This window comes from Tachyglossus aculeatus, chromosome 4, assembly GCF_015852505.1.
Source record: "Tachyglossus aculeatus isolate mTacAcu1 chromosome 4, mTacAcu1.pri, whole genome shotgun sequence".
In the NCBI taxonomy this organism is placed as follows: Eukaryota; Metazoa; Chordata; class Mammalia; order Monotremata; family Tachyglossidae; genus Tachyglossus; species Tachyglossus aculeatus.
Genome location: NC_052069.1, coordinates 109,203,174 through 109,228,616, shown reverse-complemented (window position 1 = coordinate 109,228,616; position 25,443 = coordinate 109,203,174). Strand labels below are relative to the sequence as shown.

Below are 25,443 nucleotides of genomic sequence, written 5' to 3'. Positions count from 1 at the left end.
ATAGGGTGAGGGCTTAGGTGGTGCAAAACTACTGAATGGACCTGAGGGGTATAAGATGGGGAGATTTGAAGTTAATCAGGGAATGCCTCCTAGAGGAGATGTGATTTCAGAAGGACTTTGAAGATGGGGAAAGAATGTTCTCTGGAATATGAAGGGGAAGGGATTTCCAGGAAAAGGTGGAAGGATGTGGACAATAGGTCAGTGATGGGAAATAGAAAAAAATAGAGTAGGGGATCTTGAGAGGAATAAGGAATGTGAACTGGGGTGTAGAGGGAGAAGAAAGAGGTTGTGTACAAGACAGAGTCAACTGAGTGCCTTGAAATCAATTTTCAAGGTTTCTACTTGATACAGAGAGAAATGGGCAAACACTGAAGGTTGATGAGTGGGACAATATGTGCAGAGCTTTGTTTTAGAAAAATAATATGTACAGCAGAACAAAATATGGACTGAGGGGAGGAACTTGAGAGGGGAGAGTCTGGAGGCCGGGAGATCAAGAAGGAGGGTGATTCAGTAGGCAAGTTGGGATATGACAAGGGTCTGGAACAGCATGATCACCATTTGGATAGTGAGGAAGAGTCAGAAGCTGGAAATATTATAGAAGAAGAAGTAATAGGATTTTATTATTATGGTATTTGTTGAGCACTTACTATGCCAAGCACCTTTGCAAGCACTGGGATAGATACAAGGTTTTTTGGGGTTTTCAGTACTATTTGTAATGCACTTACTATGTGCCAGGGACTGTACTAAGCTCTGAGGTAGATAAAAGCTAATCAGGTTGGACTCAATCGAGTCCCACATGGGGCTCACAGTCTTAATTCCCATTTTACAGATGAGGTAACAGGCACAGAGAAGTTAAGTGACTTGACCAAGGTCACACAGCAGACAAGTGACAGAGCCTGGATTAGAACACAGGTCCTTCTTAATCCTAGACCTGTGCTCTATCCACTGGGCCATGCTGCTTCAATTCTGTTTACCAGGTTGGACACAATCTCTGTCCCACCTGGGTCTCAAAGTCTGAGGAGGAGGGAAAATGGGTATTTAATGCCCATTTTACAGTTGAGGAAATTGAAGCACTGTTAGGTAAAATAACTTGGCCAAGATCACACAGAAAGCAATTGGAAGAAGTGGGATTTGAACTCATGTCCTCTGACCCCCAGACCTGTGCTCTTTCCACTAGGCTATGATGCTTCTCATTTGGTGACAGAATATATATGGGGGTAGAAAGAGAAGGAGAAAGCCAAGGTTATGGACTTGAGAGAAAGGAAGGATGGTGGTGTTGTCTACAGTGATGAGAAAGCTAAGTGGAGGAGGGTATTTAGGAGAGAAGATGAGAATTTCAGCTTTGGACACTTCAAGCTTGCGATGCCAGTGAGGCTTTGTAAAACTGCAGAGGAAAGCTCAGGGATAGTGAGGCATGATTTCACATAGGTAGTTGAAGTCATGGGAGCAGATGAGCTCCCCAAGGGAATGTGTGTAACTGAGAGACATCCAGAATTTGTGTGGGAGGAAGCGTCCATAGAAAAGACAGAAATGCCAGACAGAGAGATAAGACAACAAACCTTTGAATGTGTCTTTAATTTGTTAAAAGATAATCACACAAGTTTGGATCAAAAATGTACTTTGTGTCATAACTGATACTTTTTGAAGTCCATATGTCTCAGATCTATTTTCTTTTTCTTTTTCCCAGGGCCCAACAGGTCCCAAGGGAGAATCTGGTCATCCAGGTCCCCCAGGTCCACCAGTAAGTAGTTCTTGGCGGAGAGAAGTCATCTGAATTTGGTCCCTAAACAAGAGAACATGTCATTTGAAGGTGAAATGCAGGGAAATAAAAAACACCTCTAATAAGGCTTCTGGGTGAAATTTCTCCATTGGAAACCAGAGAAGGGTCTTATCTTTGGTAGAAGGTGAGCCTTTGAAGAGATCATAGCCACAGTGCTGGGTACTGAATATTCTACAGCCCATCATCTCTATTTCGATGATAAAGATCTATCGGTCATGTTTATTGAGCACTTACTGTGTGCAGAGCACTGTACTAAACACTAGAAGAGTTCAATGTAAGAGACTTGGAAGACACATTCCTTACCCACAAAGAGTTTACAGAATAGAGAGGAAAGATAGGTTGCTTAAATCATATGTGATGGGTTACTTTTAATTTACTGGCCTCTTTCTAGGCTAAATCTTCTGTACCTTGTACTGTATTCTTGCCCATTTCCAGTAACAGGATAGCTTGTCCTCAGTTGTTTTCTTCTTCCTCCTCAACTCACAATTTCATTTTCACCAGGGTCCACCGGGAGAAGTCATTCAGCCATTGCCTATCCAAGCCTCCAGGACAAGGAGAAACATTGATGCCAGCCAACTGGTCGATGATGGCAATGGTGAAAACTATATGGACTATGCAGATGGCATGGAGGAGATTTTTGGCTCACTGAACTCACTGAAACTGGAAATTGAGCAGATGAAGCATCCTTTAGGAACTCAACACAATCCAGCCCGGACTTGCAAAGACTTGCAACTCTGCCATCCAGACTTCCCTGATGGTAACTTCAAGCAAAGCAAAAGCAATAGATAGATAACCAGCCTGGTGTGATTTGTAAATATATTAGCTAAGGCCTAAGGTCCAGGGAAAGTCAATCATCCCAACATACTAGAAAAGCAAATCACTTCTTCTTGTATCCTGTTCATGGAAGAGCAAAAGCGTATGTTCAGAAATCATTTAATGTTTTTGGGTTGAGGAAGAAAGAGAAGAGGAGGGTTTTGGTGATGGTTTCAATAGAAGAAGCTTCTGAAACTCACAAGCAAATTGTTCACTTGTCTTCCTTAAAAGCACAATTGTCTAACCAAAAAAAAAATCAGTCATATTTACTGGGCATTTAGTATGTGCATAGCACTGCACTAAGCACTTGGGAGAGTACCATATAGCAGAGTTGATAGACATGTTCCCTGCCCACAGTGAGCTTACAGTCTGGAGGACGAGCTTACTTTTTGTACTCCAAGTTGCTATTTATAGTTTTTTTGCCATCTGAATTTGCTGCTTAGGAATTAAGACTGGTAAAAGGGGATCAGGCTAGTAGATGGCTTAACTTGGACCGGAAGATAACTGATCCCCTCCTCCCTATTAATGATAGTTGGGTCGCAGTTCCAAGTGTGATACTAGAAATGTTCCACAGTATCTGCAAAATGCCCAGTGGCATAAAAAAGTAAATTGTTTCTCTGACATTGCCCTGGCTAAATACTTTCAGTGCTGAACTTAATCAGGCCACTAGTTTCTGAATGGCTCTAAACATCCAGGGATCCAGTTTTAGCAAAGTGTGCCTGAATATTACTCCACTATTTCCCCTATCCCTACTTTATTTTAATGTCTGCTCCCTATAGATTGTGAGCTCCTTGTGGGCAGGCTACATTTCTTCACAACTTTGTTAAATTGTACTCTCCCAAGTGCTTAGTACAGTGTTCTGCACACAGTAAGTGCTCAATAAATACCACTGATTGATTACTTAATACAATACTCTGCACACAGTAAGTGCTCAATAAGTTGACTATTTCTCTATCTCCAACTTTATTCCAGGTGAATACTGGGTTGACCCTAACCAAGGATGCTCTCGAGACTCTTTCAAAGTTTACTGCAACTTCACAGCTGGAGGAGAAACTTGCATCTTTCCAGATAAAAAATCTGAAGGAGTAAGTGACCATATACACATGGTTGTATTTTTATTCTTTGAAAATGGCTTAGTTTCACTATATGCATATTTATAGTGTAGTTAAATCTTAAAAGCTAAACATGAAAAAAATGTTAGAATGAAGTTTACAATGAAATCTGTTGTATGTTAAAAACAGAATCCAAACAATTTGCCACCCTAGCACTTAGCTGATAAAGAGTATTGAGAAATGGGAGTCATTAACCCTGGGTTCCAGTCCTAGCTCCATCACTTACTTGATATGTGTCCTTGGGCAAGTCACCTTTCCTCAAGTGCCTCGGTTTCCTCATCTTAAATTATGATATCTGTTCTCCCTTCCTCTTAGGGAGCCCTGTGTGACACAGGAACTTTGTCTCAGTTGATGCTCTTGGATCTATCCCAGAGCATGGCTCATAGAAAGCACTTAATATCATCATTATCATCCCTTGCATATTGTAAGCTCCTTGGGCACAAGGGTCATGTCCATTAATCCTACTCTATTGTACCTAGCACTGACTATAGGTCACTGGCCATAATAAGTGTTAAATAAGTACTACTGATTCATTGTTAATTTTCCTAACACTGTTGTGGTCATGCTTTCTGTGTGGCCTCTCTCTTCAATTCACCTTGTGTCCGCTAAAAGTACATAAGTGCATTTTTCATGAAGTTAATGAAGGTATTTATTAATTTCTTACCTAAGTGCCAGACCTGGGGAAGACTCAGAAAAATTAGATGAGACACATGGGGCTCACAGTTTAAGAGTTAGGAAAGTGGGTATATTATTCTTAGTTTATTGTTATTCTTATTATTAATAATAATAATAGTGGTATTTGTTAAGCACTTTGTACCAAGCCCGATACTAAGTGCTGGGGTATGATACAACGTAACCAGGGCCCTCATGAGGCTCACAGTACAAGGAGACAGGAGAACAGGTATTGAATCCCCATTTTTCAGGGAACTGAGGCATAGAGAAATTTAGTGACATGCCCAAGGCCACACAGAGGACAAGTGACAGATCCAGGATTAGAATTCAGGTCCCCTGACTCCTAAGCGCATGCTCTTTCCATTAGGCCATGCTGGTTTTACATATGAGGAAACTTAAAGCCCACACAGGTTAAGTGATTTCCCCAAGTTACAGAGCAGGGAAGTAACAGAGCCAGGCTTAGGACTGGGAACTTCTGACTGCCAGGCCTGAACTCTTTCAGTTAAGCCATACTACCATTCTTTTTTTTAAGGTAGCTTATTTGGGAAGTAGTTCAAAACTCAGTTGTTGGTGTTGCAGTACATTTTGAATCTGTTCTTAATTGATTTCATTTTTTTAACATGCACAGACTGTAGCTGCTGGGCCTGTTTTCAGAACGACTCACTTCTATTTTACCATAACCGGTTCTTTAACTGCGGAGAGGCAGTGTTAAAGTACTGTGCTTTCTCCAGTTAATTTCACTGGATTGCTAGTTTTACTGAACTGTGTCCAGCAGAATCTGCTGAGTCAGTCCCCTTATTCGTGCTTTCCCTCAGTTTTGGACAGTAGGAAGGATGGTGTCCAGGTTTTACACTCTATCATCAGAGGATTTCTCCACCACTCTGAAAGAAGGGCAAGAGCAGGGATTGCCTGTGAACTGTACTACTCAAAGATCATGCATGGTGCATAACAATCCACTAGGGTGTAGGAACAGTTCTTGTTTTAATTCAACTTTGCAAGTAGCCCCTTGCTCATTTGATAATAATTTCAGTTAAGCCAGCCATCATCAATGGTATTTATTGAGTACTTACTGTGAACAGAACACTGTACTAAGCACTTGGGAGAATACAGTACAACAGAGTTAGTAGACATGTTCCCTGCCCACAATGAGCAAATGGCAAGGAAAGTTGATTTAATTCATTTCATTAGGAAATACGTCTAGAGGAAGAGCAGACTGTTAGGTTTTGTGGGCTGGATACTTTCAAGGATGATTTAATTTATATGCCTCATCAGGATAAAAAGATGCATTTAGATAATTCCTCGGCTTTCTGCCGTGTAACTTGAACTAAAGCATTTACCTGAGGGAAGGGTGAAAAAGCAGGCAGCACTGGCCAATCTGGATTTAAGATCAGGTCCAGTTTATTCACAAATGATTCCGTGTTAAGGAAAAAAGTCTCTGCTGATTCTCCCAGAGAAAATGTTTGCAGCACCCAGCTTGCCAGGGAATTGGAAACCATCCCAAAATTCATTCATTCAATCGTATTTATTGAGCACTTATTGTGTGCAGAGCACTGTACTAAGTGCTTGGGAAGTACAAGTTAGCAACATATAGAGACGGTCTCTACCCAACAGCGGGTTCACAGTCTAGAAGGGGGAGACAGACAACAAAACAAAACATATTAACAAAATAAAATAAATAGAATATGTACAAGTAAAATAAATAAATAGAGTAATAAATATGTACAATCATATATACATATATATATAGGTGCTGTGGGGAGGGGAAGGAGGTAAGGTCAGGGGGGATTGAGAGGGGGAGGAGGGGGAGAGGAGGGAGGGGACTACAAACAAACCGAACAATTTCGGCACTTACTAGGTGAGAACCTAAGTTCTCCTTTTGAGCTGAGAGTCTCCATCTCCTAAAAGTCTTTGTACTTGGGGTATACATGTCCATGATCCTAGCACGTTTTTGATCAGCTGGCCTCTGAAGCTTGGAGAAATGGGTTGGGTCTTGTGTTCAGGTCTACCCCAGAGAAACAGTATTTTGCTACTTCTTGTTGGGAAATTCATTATAAGAACAAATTTGAAATCTAGAAAAATGAGCTTCAGGGAGCTTGTCTTTCTAGTTGCATTCCAATTCCTAAATTCAATTTAAAGAGTCACTATTATTTTCACTGCCTTCTGTTGCCACGAATTCATCATGAATAGTTTTCTAGCTGGTTGTGAATGAAAATTGTTTGCCTATAAATTCAAGAATTCTCTAGTAAAAGAACAATACCCTTGCTTCCATCCTGGCTGTCTCTGAAGAACAAAGAAGCCTTTATTATCTTCTGTTTGGCTCTCTCCATGTTCACAAAATCTCCAGTGGGGTAGGTAGGAGAGTTGCTGTTTTAACTACATTTCACAGGTAAGGACAGTATTGCCTGAGGAGGCTGAATGACTTAGTCTGGGGACATAGAGTGAAAGGAGCTGAACTGGGAAAATAATTATCTTTTTCCTAACAATCAACCTGGGAATTTCTTTTCTAGATCTTCTTTGCTGTCAGAAAAGTTAGGGTAAGGGGAAAGGAGTCAAAAGGAAAGCTGTAGAAAGAGGATTAAATCAAAACTTGAAATTGAGCTAAAAGACATTTCTAGTTGCTCTCTTCAACATGCTCAGTAGTATCATCGTAATTTAGGGTCCCCTCCTTTTAGAAAAGATAAGCAGTTCTGGAACCCTTACTGAGCTCATACTTTGATCTGAGCAAGAATAAAAAAAGGGGTGGGGAAAAAGGTTAGGAACTATTGGGAGAAATAGAACAAGCAGCCCTCCTCCCTCCCCCTGCACCCCAGCTCTTTGGCAATCACTGGTAGTTGAAACTAAGTAGTAGTAATAGTCATAGTGCTGTGTGCATAACACTGTACTATTGCAGAGCAAAATTCACAGGTGACCGTTAGACCTGGCCTCCGGCCCTCAAGGAACTCACAGTCTAAAATTAGGGAGGAGGGGGGAACAGCATAAAAGATGAGGACATTAATGAATACAACTTGAGGGAGAAGGTACTGTGGATAGGACAAGCAGTGTTCCAGCCTTCTCGAAGTCATACAATCAATCAATCAATCGTATTTATTGAGCGCTTACGGTGTGCCGAGCACTGTACTAAGCACTTGGGAAGTACAAGTTGACAACATATAGAGACAGTCCCTACCCAACAGTGGGCTCACAGTCTAGAAGAGTGGGCTCAGTCACAGTCACAGCAGAGGCCGCAGACCCAGTCATGGCCACCGCCACGATCTTCTCGTTCAGAAAGTTGAGAAGGCTTCACACTGCCCCTGCTTCCTCTCCTCTGGGCTGGAGAAGGAGGAGTTGATGGAAAGTCATGTGTGTTGATTCTCTGCTTTGGACTTTTTCCAGAGTTTAGGCTTCACAGTGCATTTGATTCTGCTACCCATTAAAGTAAGCCCCTCCATGGATTAGAAAACTAGCTGCTTGGCATGGAGGCTAGTGGGGTTATCCTATTGAATCTCCTCTAGGCTTCCTCCTACTCCCACCTTGACACCCAGTTCCTTCAGTGTTCCTGTGTTGAGGGAGAATGAGGTGTAGGCCGTGACTAACAGAGTTCCAGAAAAATCCCAGAGGAACTGTGAGATGCTTCAGAAGGTTTTGAGCTATTTGGCAGAGGTAATGAAGGAAGAGGATAAAGGCCCCTTATATGTAAGTAGTGAGAGGATGAAGCAGCTCAAGCCACAGGCAGCAAATTGCCCTCCATGATTTGGACCAAAGCAGTTCTGCCTTTGTATTTAGCTGAAGCTTCAGGTGAGCAGCCCATGCAATGGCCGAAAGCTTGTTCTGAAGAGAATTGGATGGTGTCTACGAGACAGAAGAGGGAATGGATTTTTAACTCTTGTGTTTTCTGTTTCTCTCCCTCCTCATCTCGCCCTCCTCAATGTTTAGGCTAGGATCACTTCCTGGCCTAAGGAAAACCCGGGCTCCTGGTTCAGTGAATTCAAACGCGGTAAACTGGTAAGGCTCTTCCCACCTCTTGCAGTTTTGGCTTTAAACACCACCCCCCCGTCTCGTATTTTACAGAATAAAATGGCCCGTTGGCCCAAAGAAAAGCCTTCCACATGGTATAGTCATTACAAGCGAGGTTCTATGGTAAGTGTCTGCCCTCAGCCCAGCTGTCTGAGTCAGAGCACACCGCAGCACCTGCTTCAGTTATGGCCAAACTCACAGCACAACGCATGCTGGACAGACTAATAAACGTAATCAGCAGCCGCTGCCACCAGATTTGCCAGTCTGTTTCCCATTGAGGTTCTGAGACATTGGAGGCTCAGAGGGGGAGAAGAGAACATAATGATGTTCCTCTCCTCCTCTACACCCCCCACAACCATCCTGGGAAGAGATTGTTCAGGCCAGGAAGTGGGAGGAGGGTTTCAATGTAACTTCAGGATCTGGATCATCAGGCTCCGAGCATCTTATGTCACTGCAGCTTGGAACTGTGGGCTGTTCTGAAATGGCAGCAGATTGAGACCAAGCTGCTTTCCATGTACATTGGCTCTCAAACAGTCTGACTGCTGTAGCCAATAGGCCTGAAAGCAGAAATCGATCAATGGTATTTTTTAAGTGCTTATGGCTTACAGAGCACTGTACTAAGTAGAACATTTATCTGCAGAAGACTTCTAGAACGCTTTCAAATTTCAGGGCCTTTCCAGGAAACCCCTATTCCCACCTGTCCTCTGCCCCAGTGTTTGCAACAAGATGAGTTGCACTTTACACTTCCCTGTCCTGGAAGTATCTATACTCAATGGATGCAATTACTGCCCTGCAGGAATATTCAGATTTTTCTCTGAACGAATGTATTTCAAGGGATCTGGTTGTTTAAAGTGGCTTTATACCAGAGCCATTAAAGTTTTCTTCCTTTTGGTCAGAGTAGACTTTTAGGTCAAAATCCAAATTTCTTTGGCTTCATCTGCCTGAACAAAATACCTGAATAATTCAAAGCCTAAAAATATAATTTGACTAATTCCAACCACATCACTCTTGCATCCCAATACTTTTCCTTAAAATTGGGTAATTTTTTATGGTATCTGTTCAGCACTAGTTATGTGTCAGACAGTGTTCTAAGCACTGGGGTAAACACAAGTTGATTAGGTCGGGCACAGCCTCTGTCCCGCATGGGTCTCACAGTCTAAGTAGGAAGGAGAATGGGTATCCCCATTTTACAGTTGAGAAAATGGAGGCACAGAGAAGTTGTGATTTGCCCAAGGTCACACAGCAAGCAATTGGAAGAGCCAGGATGAGAACTCAGGTCCTTCTGACTTAAATGGTTGTGAATGGCAGAATGTGGGCACTGCTATTGACTTGGATTTAGTTCCAGATTATTTAACCCGACTTCTGTTTGGCAGAGTAGGTAAATCATTTTTGGGCATTGGAAAATAGTACTCCTTCATCCTCAGACAACCGTAAATCAGAATTTAACCCAGCCTCAGTTGGGGAGGATGATTTGAGAATAGAATAGAATTCCTTAGGTAAAATCCCCCCACAACCCTTAAATCTGGAAAAAAAATAACCTTTTAAAAATAATGGAAGGCAGAGACCCTCCCACTCCCCAGAAGATCCTGATGCAGATTGCTATTTCTGGGGTGGGCATGGGATGCAATTTTTTATGGAATGACCAAAACCATGCCAGGTAAAGAAGGTGTGCCTAGAGGAAACACTGTTTCCCTGGTTCTCCTTTGAGTTCCCACCCAGCTGGCCACATTCTAAAGGAATCTGCTTTCTCAGTCATGAACTCATCTTATTCTGAAAATGCTGATGCTTCTACCCCAACTGTGCTGTTTGTCTCCCATGGTTCTTTCCATGAGGGGTTCATCGGGCGGTGGATTGCCCTCTTCTGAACATAGAAATATCTGAAGATTCCCACTTGAATCACCTAGAGAATATATCTCATTTCTTTATCTCAAAGCACTTCACTGGCTGATTATTAATACCTCTTGTATTTGTTTTATTCCAAAATATATTAGCTTTCCTGTCATTTTAAGGACTGATTTTCACTTCAGTCACCATTTTGGCAGTTTTGACTTGTTTTCACCTCAGCCATTATGTCAGCAGTTTGTTTTTTTTCTGTTCACCTCAGAATACCTGACATTCTCTACTTCATCTTTTCCTTCCACTGTTTCTCTGCTCTCACTCCTCTTCTGCAACTCCATCTGAAATCTGCTTCCAGTACTTAGCAGGACGTACCCATGATATGCTTCCTGAAGAAAAAGTGTGGTGCCTGAAAGCAGGCTACACTTGGTTATGTTCAGGTAAATGGCAAATTTGGGAGTGAGGGGAGGAGGAAATCGAATACTGAGAAAAAAACTGAAATCCACATAAGTCCCTGTAGGGAACAGTCTGTCCCTAGAATCAATCAAATGAATCCATAGATATTTTCTCAGCAACTACTGAGTGCAAAGCATTGTACAAAGCACTTGGGAAAGTAAAATAGAATTAAAGGTCATGGCCTTTGAGGAAATTCTGACCCAATGGGCAATATTCAGGCTGTTGTGCCCTCAGTGGGTAAGATCTAAAAGCAAAACTGAAGGAATGAAAAATACACAGCCTGTGGATACATTGACATCCTGGCAAACTCAGGCCCTTAGTCTCTCAATTTTATCACCATTACATTCACTCCTCTTTGGGAAATCTGAGCCAGGAACAGAAAGATTTGGTTATCACTTCCCAACTATGGCGAAATTCAGTCCTGGAAACTGTTTTTGCATCTTTCTTCTTTGCATATAGAGACTTACCATTCAAAAATGATGTGGGATAAAAATGAGTATAAAGAAAACTACCAGTTTATCTTTGTTAATGCTTCAACATCATTAGTTTTTCCCTCTAATTAGTGTCACAAATGGCACAGAAGAGAGTATTCATTTCGCACCATTCATCATTATGGGCAGTGGAGTGCCCTCTTCTGAACACAGAAATATCTGTGTTCAGAATCCATTAAGTAAGATATTTACTTAATGATTCATGGCAATCATTAAGTAAAACAACTTCGGTCCCACTTCATTTGAGGCCCTTGGATGGCCGTCTTCTATGTTAATAATGGTTCCAGCCATGCTCAAATCATAGGGATGACATGGTTTGACCTGATGGTTCAGCCATAGAAGAAATCTAATGCTGTTGAATATTTCAAAGGATCAGCTTACTCCTAATCAAATTGACCAGGAAGGCAGAGCCCTTGTATTAACGTCCTTCTGTGTACTGGTGGCTTTCTTTGATCTTTCCCCGTGGCATGCCCTCTTTCTGATGGTCAGTCATATTTAACTCTGAGGAAGAGAACGCAGCAGGATCCTGGATGCCTGGTTGGTATATGATTTTATTGTGTTGTGATTTGAACATGCTCTTCAGAACCTGTATAGCCATGCTTGGTCTCTTTGGTTTGGGGGCAACTGGGTGATTTTTGCCTCGGGAAGGAACAGGAACTGATTCACGGGACTAGATATTCATATCATTTATCAACAGAGATGATGACATTGGAGTCTAGTCATCATTCTGCTAAGTTTTGATAAAATGCTAGATTCCTTCTTCAGACAATATTCCTTCAGTATTGCATCCTTCAAATGTGTTAAAAAAAAAAATGTGGTTTGGAATCACCCAAGTCTTCTTGCCTTCTAGACTTTTGCCGAAGGTTTGCAAAATAAATCTGATCAACAGGATCAATCAATCATATTTATTGAGCACTTACTGTGTGAAGAGCACTGTACTGAATGCTTAGGAGAGTACAAGGTAGCAGAGTTGATAGAACCGTTCCTTGCCCACAAGGAACTCACAGTCTAGTGGGACAGATAGAAGGCAATATTGGACTACAAGTGATGTTCAGAATGGAAATTCCAAGTCCTAGATCTGTTTGACTAGATGTACCTTGGCATAACCTGAGGAAAGAATCAGGATATAATAATAATAATAATTATGGTATTTGTTAAGTGCTTACTAGGTGCCAAGAACTGTTCTAAGTGCTAGAGTAGATACACGGTAATCAGGTTGTCCCAAATGGGGCTCACAGTCTTCATCCCCATTTTACAGATGAGGTAACTGAGGCACAGATTCAGTTAAGTGGATTGCTCAAGGTCACACAGCAGACAAGTGGCAGAGCTGGGATTAGAACCCACGTCCTCTGACTCCCAAGCCCGTGCTTTTGCCAAAAATGCCATGCTGCATCTCATATTCGGCGGTTATTTACATCTTTGTCCCTTTGCTCCAGTCTCTGGTTGAAGGTTTCTATCTCACGCACCCTCCTCCTTCCCATTATACCTCCCTATGTGCCCAGATAATTATTTAATAATCATATTTAAGTGCTTACTATGTGCCAAACACTGTACTAATCATTGGGGTAGATACAAGACTATGAGGTCTGATGCGGTCCCTTGGGAGGGGGAACAAGTATTGAATTCCTGTTTTACAGATGAAGAAACTGAGGAACAGAGAAGTGAAGTGACTTTCTCAAAATTGCACAGCAGGCAAGTGGCAGAGTCGGAATTAGAACCCAGGTGTTTGACTCTGGTTATACACCTGACAGTATACTTTCTGCCTATATTCATTCAATCATATTCATTGAGCACTTACTGTGTGCAGAGCACTGTAGTAAGCACTTGGGAAGTACAAGTCGGCAACATAATATACCCTCCTATGTACTGTATGCTCAACCCCATGCTGAGTGCATCCACAATAAATGGGCCACTCAAGGGAAAGGCAGGCCAACTTCTGTTGTTGCCTTGTGGTGCCAGCATTGACAGAAATCCATAGGAGATGGCATCAGGTAGATGCCATCTGATAGGACAAGGGCAAAAAAATTCCAACATTTACGAAAAACTCACATGATCTGAGAGGCCTAGAATTCAACCCAAGTTGAGTTCTCCCTCCTCCTTTCTCTCTGTCCACCTCCTGACAGTTTAACTAAGCAAGGTAGAATTCCCAGTTTGGAACTGTTGGAGGAATGTTGATTGAATTTGATCTTTCCCCCTCCTAGTTATCTGTTGCTCTACCTGTAAATCTGTGCCAGGGCCTCTGATAGCTCTTCTTCTTGAAACCCGTGGAGACGACCAGCGAAGATAGCTAGCTCAGCTTCAATTGTAATCAATCAGGCAATATTTATTGAGCGCCTACTGAGTGCTAGGTACAATACTGAATGCTGCAGAGAGTTCAGCATAAGTAAGATACATGATCCCTGCCTTCAAGGAACTTATGGTATATCAAAGATACATAAACAGAGATAATCATATCAATCTGTGAAAATGGGACTGGCAGACTCCTGGAATATATTCTGACACTTTCCATGTGAAAAAGTCAGCTATTCCTGAGCATCCCTGACTGCCCTTTCACCCCCAATTTTCAGATTGAAGCCAGTAGTGATGATAGTATTTATTAAGTTCTTACTGTGTGCAGAGCACTGAACTAAGTGCTGGGAAAGAATGCACCAGTGAGAATTAGATATGTTCCCTGTCCCTTAGGGAGCTCATAGTTCAGAGAAGCAGGATGGCATAGTGGATAGAGCACAGTCCTGGGAGTCAGAAGGTCATGGCTTCTAATCATGGCTCCATCAGTTGTCTGCTGTGTGACCTTAGGCAAGTCACTTCACTTTTCTGGGCCTCAGTTACTTCATCTGTAAAATGGAGATTGAGACTGTGAGCCCCACACGGGACAGGGGATTTGCTTGTATCTAACTCAGTGTTCAGTACAGTGCCTGGCGCTTAGCAAATGCCAACGTTTAATTAATTAAAAGAGGAAAGAGGAAATAGTTCCATGGGGCAGATTTCAGGAGGAACTCAGATGATTTCACTGCTTTTTCTAAACCATGTTTGTATTGTCCTATAGAGGTGTAATTTCCACTTTCCTTTTTTGTTTTTCTTCCTTTAAGGACAAGATTTCAGGGCAGTTAACCTAATTCTGTTCCAAGTTTGAAATAATCACCTACGGCATCAAGGTTTTTGCTACCCAGCAAGGGCCTGATTTCAGCCACTCCCTCATTCTACCCTGAGAGTCCACGAACATTTAGGTCACCAATTTCCAAATGTGAAATCAAGTCCTAAATAGGGCAACTGACAACTCAGGAGTGCATAAGTAGGTCTAGGGTGCATAATTAGTTCAGAATTGAGTTTGCTAATACCAAGTTCTGGTCTGTGGAGAGCCTGCCGGTCCACAGAAACTGCTCGGCCTTGGGACTGGATACGGTGCCCTACCTCCACCCCAACTCTCAGTTTGGAAAGCTAAAGAGTGGATTGGAGATCTGTTGTTGGAATGATCCTTTCTATGTTGCTAGCCTGGGTTTTTGGGACCAGCTGTCTTCACTCTTGTCATTGCAAAGAAAAGCAGGAACACCATCTGGTCATCCCCACATTCACAGAGTTGTTCAGAAAAAAGGTTGCTTGAGAACATGAAGGCTATTTGAATGATGGGGTGGAGGATTGACAGCACAAGTGATAGAGCTAAAACAAGCTCATTCTGATTTGCTCTTTAAAAGGATGATTTGCTGTGACCGTGTGTGTGTGTGTGTGTGTGTGTGTGTGTGTGTGTGTGTTGGGGGCCTGAGGTGGTGATAAGTGTGGTATATACCTTGTATTTTACTTGTTAGTTTCTCCCCACCCCTAATTTCTGGTTCCCTCTAGCTCTCCTATGTGGACTCAGAAGGCAACCCCATCGGCGTGGTTCAAATGACGTTCCTCCGGCTCCTCAGCGCCTCAGCCCACCAAAACCTCACCTACAACTGCTACCAGTCAGTCGCCTGGCACGATGCCACCACGGGCAGCTATGACAAAGCCATCCGCTTCCTGGGATCCAATGATGAGGAAATGTCCTATGACAACAACCCTTTCATAAGGGCTGTTGTGGATGGTTGTGCAGTAAGTATCCCCAGGAGTAGAGGAGAGATTGAGGCAGTAGTCTGGGGTGACTAATGGGAGAAGAGATGTGATACCCTGGGTGTCACATAGCGTTTATTAAGCACAGTGCCAGGCACTATACTAAGCGCTGGGGTAGATACAAATTACAGGTTGGATATAGTCCATGTCCCACATGGGGCTCATGCATTAGTCCCCATTTTACAGATGAGGTAACTGAGGCACAGGGAAGTAAAGTGACTTGCCGAGGTCACAGAGCAGACGTGGCAGAAGTAGGATTAGAACCCAGGTCCTAGGTCCTTAGAACTCCTAGGTCAGTGCTCTTTCTATGAGGCCACGCTGCACATAACAGTGAGTTGCCAGGGGCCTGGGTTTCTCTTTCCTTCCCCCGGATAGAGAGGTGATCCAGCATCAGCTTAATTACGCCTACATACTGAGGATTTTGAGTGTCTCACTGTTGCTAAATCTATGTCTACTTCCACTTGCATCTACGAACTGGTATAATCAGAGAGAGAAGTGATGATTATTCTAGAAATCATCTGAATCAGAGTGATTTGCATGCTTTCAGGTTCTATACATAAAAAAGGTTCTATATCCCCTTTCATTCCATCTTGACGCCAAAATCATGGGGGTAATGGGAGCCATTGTTCTATTACAGCCCAGCCTACATTCTCTGCTCCAGCCTATCTTGTCTATCTCTCCACCTACCCCTTTCCCACATCCTTCTCCTCGCTTAGAACTCCCTCCCTCTCCATATGTGCCAGACCTCCACTCCTTCCACCTTCAAAGCATTATTAAGGCCACATCTCCACGAAGATGTCTTCTCTGATTAATCCATCTCTTCCCCAGCTCATTCCCCTTTCCTTATCATCTATACATTTTGATCTGTCACCTTTGGACATTTGATATTTGCCTCATCCCCAACCCACAGCACTAATGTATATATCTTTAAATTATATATGTCTGTCTCCCTCTCTAGACTACAAGCTCGTTATGGGCATGGAATGGTTCTGATAATTCTTTTGTATTGTACTCCCCCAAGCGCTATAGTATAGTGCTCTACACATAGTAATTGCTTAATAAATAAGATTGATTGATTAGGTTTCCGGATGTGGGATGAAGCCATTGTTTTAGTCCCCACTGTTTTGGCACATGAACTAACCTTACTCCTCCTTGACCCCTGGTAAGAACCGATCGCTTCCTAACAAGGGTTGGAAAGGCCCTAAATTGGATCTTTCTTACAATTTAATTGTTTGAAGCCTGACCTCTAATTGTAAGGCCCATTCCACCTGCTCTGTGCTCTAAAGCTCTGGTCCCTCTTTTGTCATCTCTCCCTATCACTTTAATAGCTGGTAATTGAAAGTTTGGATTTTTGCAATTTCATCTAGCATTCCAGGCTGCTTTGCAGTTCAGTTCTGGAGCTAGGACTCAGGTCTACAGTGTGCTTTGAGATCTGCTGAAAGGCACCTTGAATTTTTTTTTTCTTTTAAAATAACATAACAACCTTCCAAAACTAGGTCCCTAGGCAAGCCTGTTTATTCTTTTGAAATGCTAGGTGTTTTGAGTTACTTCTCTCCTTTAAATGATGGATCGACACTTCAGAGTGTGCTGCGGTATTGACAGTCTGCTCACCTCTCACATAAAGTTTTTTTGGTTTGTTTTTTTCCCCTATACATGTTGCCTGCAAACAAGAGCCTGAAAGTTTGCGAAGACTGGGTTGCTGACTAGGGCTCCACATTTCTGGAAAGATTTTGGGGTGGGGAAATTGGAGGGTTTAGCTGTCTGTAGATTCAAGTCACCAACCTCTCCTCCCCATCTTCTCTGCTTTTGCACAGGGATAGGTTGAAGCCAACTCCTTCTGGGTAAACCCATGCTGGCTAATGTGCAGAGGCACACAGTCCAGATGTCTCTAGGACTGGAATGATAAAAGCCCCACAGGATTTTCTTATTTTAAAAAGAGATTTGAAGGCTTGCAATACAGAGTTTGTAGGTCACCAGGGTTGACCTCTTGAAAGGTCACCTCGGTTATTCCATGCCTTTGAGCAGGACTGGTCTAGTCTCTTGAAGAGAATCTTCACTACAGGTGAATCACCAATCATCTTCCACTATCCAGGCCAGCATTTGACCCATCTCAGTGTCATGAAATCCTTCCTCCCACTCGTTTTTTATGGTATTTAAGTGTGTACTATGTGCCAGGCACTGTACTAAGCTCCTGAGACAGATACATGTTAATCAAATTGGAAACAGTCCATGTCCTACATGGGGTTCACAATGTGAATCTCCACTTTACAGATCAGGAAACTGCAGCACAGAGCAGTTAAGTGACTTGCCCAACATCACACAGCATTGGCACCACTGGGATTAGAACCCAGGTCATCTGACTCCTAGGCCTGTGCTTTAGCCACCAGGTCCGGGAGCACAGCTTGCTCCTGACTGGGACTCCTGAATCACTTTTGGCTGAACTTCCACATAGCTTTTCCTTTTTCAACTTGTAGTTATGCAATCATTTTTTTATCTGCCTTCATACACTATCCTGTCCATGCCTTTGTTAAATTTTCTCCAGATCTATTAGAACACTATGGATTTGTGATCCTGTCTTTTAAAGGGGTTCACCTTCCCTCACAATCATCCTTTTCTCCACCTCTTACCAGTGTGGTGTCATATGCCAGCTGTATTAAATACTGGAACTGGGGCAAGGTCCTGCAGAATGAAGGTTTTAATATAGCTTTAGAGATTACGGTGATTGCAATCCAAGGTTTGAGTGCTTTTCATATAAAGGCAAGGCATAAAATTCAATTAGGATCCCTAATTCTCTTAATATTTTGAAAAGAAATTGGAGTATTCAGTATTCACATCCCCAAATAGAGAGTTGTTTTGTGGGAAAGTTTCTGTTCAAGCCCTGTAATTCCTTTGTTGATAGTACTTGTCATTTCAATAGCAACAGAGGAATCCTAAAAGACCCTGGCAGGGTGTGTGGAAGCTGTGATGGCTCTCTAAAGCTGGAGAAAAATAAAGAATAATTTAAAAAGTGAGAAAGAGATAATATTTGACTTTAAATAACCAACCCTACTATTGAGAGTCAAAGATGTGGATTTCTGCTAGAAATTGCTGAGGAGGCATAGAGAAAGCTGTTTGGTTCTTTGAGAGGAGGACCAGTTCTCAAGCTTCTTCAGTTCCCAGCTCAGTCTTCTCTTTGGGCAAGTAATGAAAATACTTTGTTTCCCTGCCAAGGATCATTGCAATTTGGAAAAATTAAAAGCACTCTGATCTGAAGAGTAGCAAGCAAAGTTATTCCTCACTAGTGAAAGGTGTTTCTCCTCCTGATGAAATTGAGGATGTTTTCCCAGCAGAGCTGGGGAATTGAGTCAATCAATCAGTAGTATTTACTGAGCAACTACTGTGTGCAGAGCACAATATTAAGTACTTGGGAGAGTTCAATATAACTGGTAGATGGGATCCTTGCCCTCAAGGAGCTTACACCCTACAGGAGGAGACAGACACAGAAATAAATTACAGAGAGGAGGAAACAATAGAATATAAGGTGGGTATATAAGTGCCAAAGGGGATTGTGAGTATTTAAGTGCTTAGATGGTCTGAAAGTGCTGGAGATGGCATTTGGGAGACCTAAAATGGTAATATTAAGACATGAAGAGGGAGGGTAATATTAAGCTGGATGTGAAGGAGGCAGGATGTGAGAAAGGTTGGCAGAAGGATTTATGAGAAAGAGGCACAGTTAGTAGGTTAGTTTGAGAGGAATGACGAGTGTGAGCTGGGGTGTAGTGGAAGAAGAGAGTGGATAAGTAAGAGGGCAATGCGCATCCGTAGAACTCTGACTGCTTGACAACGGCATGTTTTAAAATGCCTTACCTTGTGATCTGTGCATCACAGGAGGATGGGCTGGAATTCTCCCTGGGGAATGTCAGACCCACAAGTCAAAGGGAAGTCTTAAGCAGCAGTATCATCAGGGTTTCCAGAACCAATTAATTCCTCTTTTCCCTCAGTTTTATTGAACCCCCAGTTATTCATCCATGCTCTCAGACCATATCCTAAAAACCCATTCTGGAAAATCATAACCCTTCTCTCAAATGGTTGGATTATGGTAGCATTGCTATGGAAACCTAACCCATTCTTCAGGTTAAAGCACCTGCTTCTATCCAGGGAGGCAGGGTGATTCATATTGTAAAATCAAATACCAAAGGAATTCCCTTTCTAATGTCTGGGCCATTATTTGGATGTGCAACCACTGATCTTATTGCCCTGATGTATGTGGTTTCTGGGATATAGCCCATCCCTTTGAGATGCATAAATCACAGGATAAGACAGGCTAAAAAATAGTGGCACATAAACCCGCTTGTGTTTGCAGTTTTGTATGCCCTCGGGGGCATTTCTGCTACTGTAATAATTATTTATATTTCTGAAATAACAGTAAGGCCAGCAGGCCCAATAAAGCAAACAGATTACTTTTGAATTCCAACTAACTTTAAATATGTTCTTCTCCAAGCACTTTAATAATAATAGCAACCTCAGAAATAAATTCCAGTGAAATGGCCTGTATCTGCTCTGCCACTTCTACCCCCATCATATGGGAGGGAAATGGATCCAATTGGAGCTGATGTAGTTTTCTGGCTTCCTGTCTCAGCCAAAGCCAATCTCCTCATCTCTGCTCATCACCTCACAGGTGGCTGGACTTGTCCTGAGCCCATTCTCAAGCTGGTCTCTGTCCCCTATCTGCTCACCACCAGTGGCAATCGTCATGAGGTCTTCAGGGCTCTCACTGAATGTATATTGAATCCGAGCAATCCACTCTTTCCCTTAGAGGGACAAGCGTGTGAAAAACTAATCACTTTTTTTCATCCTGGTCTACCCGGTATATAACTACCCTCTTTTTCATAACTCCCTCCTGTCCCTAATTCCAACAGCATTATTTAGTGCTCTTCTGACACTTAATACAGGACTTTTGCCCTGATGCTAGACACTTTCCTAAAGCCGGAATTTGTCTGATATCTAGAATCAGAGCTCTTGGCTGTTTAAAACCACAAAACCTGGTAGGATTTGACATTGGATGTGAGAGATCACAGGAATCTTCCTGCACTCATTCATTCAGTTATATTTATTGAGCACCTACTCTGTGTAGAGCCTATGCTATGTGCTGGGGAGAGTACACTGAAAATATAAATAGACGTATTTCTAGCCCACAATCAGGTAACAGTCTAGAGGAGGGGACAGACATGAATATAAATAAATTACTAATATCTACATAAGTGCTGTGGGGCTGGGAAGGGGGATGAATAAAGGGAGCAAGCCAGGGTGTCACAGAAGGGAGTGGGAAAGGAGGGATTAGTCAGGGAAGGTCTTTCCTTGCCTAGGACAAATGGTATGCCCAGCAAGTAGAAAAGGATCTTGTTTTCATCTGCTTTATTACTACTGTTTGGGAAGGGTAGAGTGGTAAATCTTATGATTGGACACACTCGCCCAGATGGATTAAAAAGCTCACTGTTGGTGACATCAAATTTTAACTCAAAGGACAGCTATATGGGACTTGGTGAAGAGTTGGTTTTACATAAACATCCATAAGAATCCATTCTAAGCATGTCTGGTATGTATCGTCTGTCATCATCATCAGTGGTATTCATTGACCACTTACTATATGGTGAGCACTGTACTAAGCACTTGGGAGAATACAACAGAGTTGCTGGACATGCTCCCTGCCCACAGTGAGCTTACCTTGATAAGGAGCCTCATGCTATCATCCCATTAGCTATGTTGTCCAACCATCCTGTGTACTGGTTCTGGGCTTAAACCAGTGGAAAGCAAGAAAAAGGCTACTCTTGACAATGTTTTGGTCCATAAGGAAAAAAAAAAATGTTTTCAACAAAACAGTTCTGAATGGACCCCACTTTAAAATAAAGTCTCCTGTACACTCAAACCCATTTCCCCAAGACACCCTGGTTCCTCAGTTTCCTCTAACTAGCCTCTTGGACTTGACTCACACATACGGGAAATAACTCCACATTTTCTTTTGACAGAATTGGGTTGACACTGCGATCACAGATGATCCTAAGAGTTGTGTCTCCTGAGGACAGAACTTTGTTGGTATATTATTTCAGGGACCAAAGTATATTTCTGAGACCTGGAAAAAGTCATCGCTAGCCTCTGGCTATAGTTTGGGCATGTTTTTTTTAATGTTATTTGTTAAGTCCTTACTACGTGCCAGAAACTTTACTAAGCTCTAGGCGTAGATACAAGCTAATCAGGTTGAAGACAGTCCATGCCCAACGTGGGGCTCACAGTATTAATCTCCATGTTACAGATGAGGTAAGTGAGGCCCAGAGAAATTAAATGACTTGCCCAAGGTTACACAACATGAATTGTGGAGCCAGAATTAGAACCCAGATCCTCCAACTCCCAGGCCTATGCTCTATCCACTAGGCCATGCTGATTCTTGAGGTTCTGCTTTTTTGAGAGCAACTTATCCCAAGTTCATGCCACTGACCTGACCATCTTCATTCCTCTTCCCTCTACCTGAGTCCCCAACCTTTTGTGCATTAGGGAAGTAAGGGGGTGGACTGTTGTCCTGAGACACAAAAGTAGCAGCTGTAACGGCACAGACCCCTTCTACCTCTGTACCACAGGTCCTTCCCCTGCAGAGATAAACACAGCCACAAAAAACCATTGCTGATAGCCTTTTTGTGTCCTCAGCAATTCCCTTTAATTAGATTAGAATCTGGTTGGTACTAAGCCCCAAAAGATTTACCTTTTCTTAAACAATATTTGTTTTCTTTCTTCTCCCTTCTGTGTCACCAGACCAAGAAAGGCTATCAGAAGACTATCTTAGAGATCAACACACCCAAAGTCGAGCAAGTGCCTATCGTTGACATTATGTTCAATGACTTCGGAGAAGCGTCACAGAAATTTGGATTTGAAGTAGGACCAGCGTGCTTCATGGGTTAAGAGCCAACCAAAACTAGTCTCCAAATGAGCAACCTCGTAACCTCAACCTCATCGCGCTATTTTTATTTGTCACATGCAACGTTCTGAAACTGGACAGTGATTCTTTTTTTTTTCCGCCTGAGTTCGACTGTGCCACTGCTTCCATCTCTATCAAATCCAAAATGGAAAGAGAGCAAAAACAAAGGAAAGAAAGAACCAATCCCTTGACAGCCTCTGAATCACATGACCTAGACCCAAGCTATGTGGCAGACAACCCTTCCACATTCAAATACTGCTCACCACACCCCAACACCTGCTTCTCTAAAAGCTCCATGGATTCCACATTTTAGCCACACAAAGGTACAATGGCATAAATGGATTAAAGACTTTTCTTGTCGCACAGCTCTTGAAAGAACTGTGGACTGTTTTTGGAAATAATGAAATAAGTAAACTTGAAAATAGGCATTTCTTCTGACCTTAAGAAGCAGGAGGCGAGCTTGAAAAGGTCATTTTCATAATTGCTAGTGCCTCCTTTTCTAAAACAACCCCCTCCAGCCCCCAGATACTAATGCATCTGGGGGCTAAAGACCATAGTGTGCATACTTTTCCTATGTATTAAAGGTGCTTGTATTTTTGTAAGTTTGTAAGTAAATATTTGTTTTGTATATTATTTTAAATGTTAAATGTTCCTGGCTTCAAAACATGCATGTGACCCAGGCTTTAGACCAAACCAGCAAGCCAAAATTCCACCAACAAAATCTCAAATGGAGGCAGTTAGTCTGGATTCATTGTTGGTGACCAATATACCAACCAGAAATGTGAGCCCTTGATAGAGGAATTGAAGCAGTATTGCCAAGCACACACAAATTGGCAAGATTCGTGCTGGAAAATTGGTGCCATAAAAGCAACTCCTTTGGTGCCTCTTTTTTCTCCTGGTATCTTTTTATTAATTCTGTGGGGGTTTTTTTGTAATGGAAAAAAAGGAAAAAAAAAATTTATACTCAGTCTTTTGTACACTTTCTTACCTTGATATTAAAGGTTTGAATTAATTTTGAAGTACTTCCTCCTAAATTCCTTCATTTGTATTTTTTTTTTCCTGCAAATCTTGATGGGAGATAATCTGTGGCAGGGAAATCACAGTTTGTATAAATAATGAATAAAATAAAAGTGGTGCTTATTACATTTATCTTTGTGGTGCTAACTGTTTAAGAACTTCTTGTTATATACTGGTGGTTTCCTGCCACAGTGTGATCTCCCAGAATTCTTTGCTCTGGCAATTGTCTATCCAGACAAAGTCTTGCTTAGGACTTTAATATAAATGCATGCCATTCTCGTATCCATTCAGTATGTAGAGCAACTGTTTCTTTTTTAATTTTATTATTGTAGCTTCAAAGGCCCATGTAGAAAGTATTGTGTGCTGACTTGGTTTGGGAGAAAAAGGAAAGCATATGCATATGCTTTATGTGGTTGTAATTCTACCAGATTGTACTCAGTTGCCGAATGTTTGTGGTGCTAATTTTTGTTTGTTCAATGTACTGAAGTGAAGATGAAACTGCCAGTTGTCTCACGTGCTGCCTCAGCAGTAACTGCCTTAAAAACAGCTTAGGCACACAGAGAAATGTGCAATTTGCTTTTGATGCCTAAGATGGCTGCCAGGAGCTCTTTTATCAGCAGCCTGCCAATTAGCAATTCGAATTTCAATCAACAGTGCTCCCTGCAGCAGTTTTCTCTCTTGAATCTCTATGATGGAAAAGATATATATATAGATGTATATGTATTGTTCCTCGCCTATATTTAGCTTGGGGTGCTTTGTGTGGGGAAGTGCCTGCAGGGGAAGAGAGAGCAAGATTGTTCAGAAAGGAAAGGACATCACATTTACTGTGAAAAGATGCTTATATATGATGTCCCTTCCCTCCTTCTGTAGAAAACAAACTTGAAACGGAGGTTGAGGGTCACATGCTTCCCCAAGATTTTCCAGGGTTGCAGTGTCTGCACAGTCTAGGCAAAGCTGCGATGCTGAGATTGTCAAATGGTGCTTTTTCTGTTCCCCTTGCTCTCATTTCTCCTGTTGAGAAATGATACTAGCTTAGGAACCCACAGAAACTACAGAAAGCCAATCCAGGAAACAAACAAATAAAATAAAAACAAAAAATCCCCTACACTTCTCAAAAGCAAGTATTGTTCATGTCAAACCAAAGTCTAGTGTCCAGATCGCTTTGTGCCCAGAGGGCAGATGGGTTCTAAGAGGCTGGGGGGTAACTCAAATTCCTTGCACATTCATCTCTGCAAAAGAAAAGCCATATATAGCTAGATTGATCGATGCAAACCCATGTGATGATGTCTAGGTCATGTGATTCTGTCATGATTTCTCTTTGAGAGAGATTCGTCTTTTCTTTCTTTGTCTTTTTTTTTCCTCTGTTGATCCCTCCAAAGTGTTGTAATTGTACTGAAGTTCAAAACGTGTCCCGTTCTTCCCCAGACCACTTTAGCTACGGTATATTGCAATAAAATTACTTCTTGTACTTGCAGAAATTCTTTTTGTGTAATTTTATTTTTTCCCTTAATATATATGACTTGAACAAATGTTGATTAAGAAAAGAAAACCTATGGAAAAGATTTTAGTAGATAAGGCCCTTAAAAATATACTGTCAAATGACATATTGTACATTTCTTAAAAAGTCCATTAAACATGTCATAAAATTTAATTGTAATGCCCAGAAGAGGTATTTTTAAATATTTTAAACCTGTGTAATAAAGGAATAAAGGAATAAATGTAATAGATTTTTTTCAATAAATCAAGTTTACTGTTTCCACCTAAAACAACGTGATGTCAATGTGTTCTTAAAGTTTTAATTCCTCTCCCATCTCTCAGCTCACTGGTGTAGCTCACAAAGCACCAGTGGAGCAGGAAGGAATACTCAAAATAGTGCACATTAAATAGAAAAGCTACAAGCACATGCTACAGATAGTCCATGCACAATGACAGAAAGCAAATCTTTTTCTGATGGGAAACAAATTTAATTTTCTCTTGTATGATGAGGAGGGGACAGAAAGGTGCTTTTCATATGGTGCAATTTTTTTTTCCTAAGCAAGTGCTTGTTGGTGTGAATGCTTCCTATCCATAGGCAGCAACACCAAAATATTGGGTCTGTTGCACAAGCCTGACTGGACATTTGTTCATTTGTGGAAGGGATCAGAAATGATGATGAAGTTGTTACTTTGGGGATAATCATCAGCTGAGCCACTGTGAACATCCTGAAGACAGGTGAGGACTTTTAAGGTAAGATGTTGA

At 41.9% G+C, this 25,443-nt stretch overlaps 1 protein-coding gene across 2 annotated transcripts in view; it reads left to right on the top strand.

Moving 5' to 3' along the window:
- Window positions 1-24,683, top strand: part of COL5A1 (collagen type V alpha 1 chain) — a 247,123-nt gene extending 222,440 nt beyond the window's left edge. Inside the window, exons 61-66 of one of the 2 annotated variants that reach the window (XM_038744585.1) lie at window positions 1,688-1,741; window positions 2,282-2,537; window positions 3,566-3,678; window positions 8,425-8,493; window positions 14,991-15,224; window positions 22,026-24,683. In XM_038744585.1, coding sequence (XP_038600513.1) covers window positions 1,688-1,741; window positions 2,282-2,537; window positions 3,566-3,678; window positions 8,425-8,493; window positions 14,991-15,224; window positions 22,026-22,172 — 873 coding nt within the window. In that variant the 3' untranslated portion in view covers window positions 22,173-24,683. Of the gene's footprint in view, window positions 1-1,687; window positions 1,742-2,281; window positions 2,538-3,565; window positions 3,679-8,289; window positions 8,359-8,424; window positions 8,494-14,990; window positions 15,225-22,025 lie in introns of both variants that reach the window. The other variant, XM_038744584.1, reaches the window with a different exon arrangement.
- The last annotated feature ends 760 nt before the right edge of the window (window positions 24,684-25,443 follow it).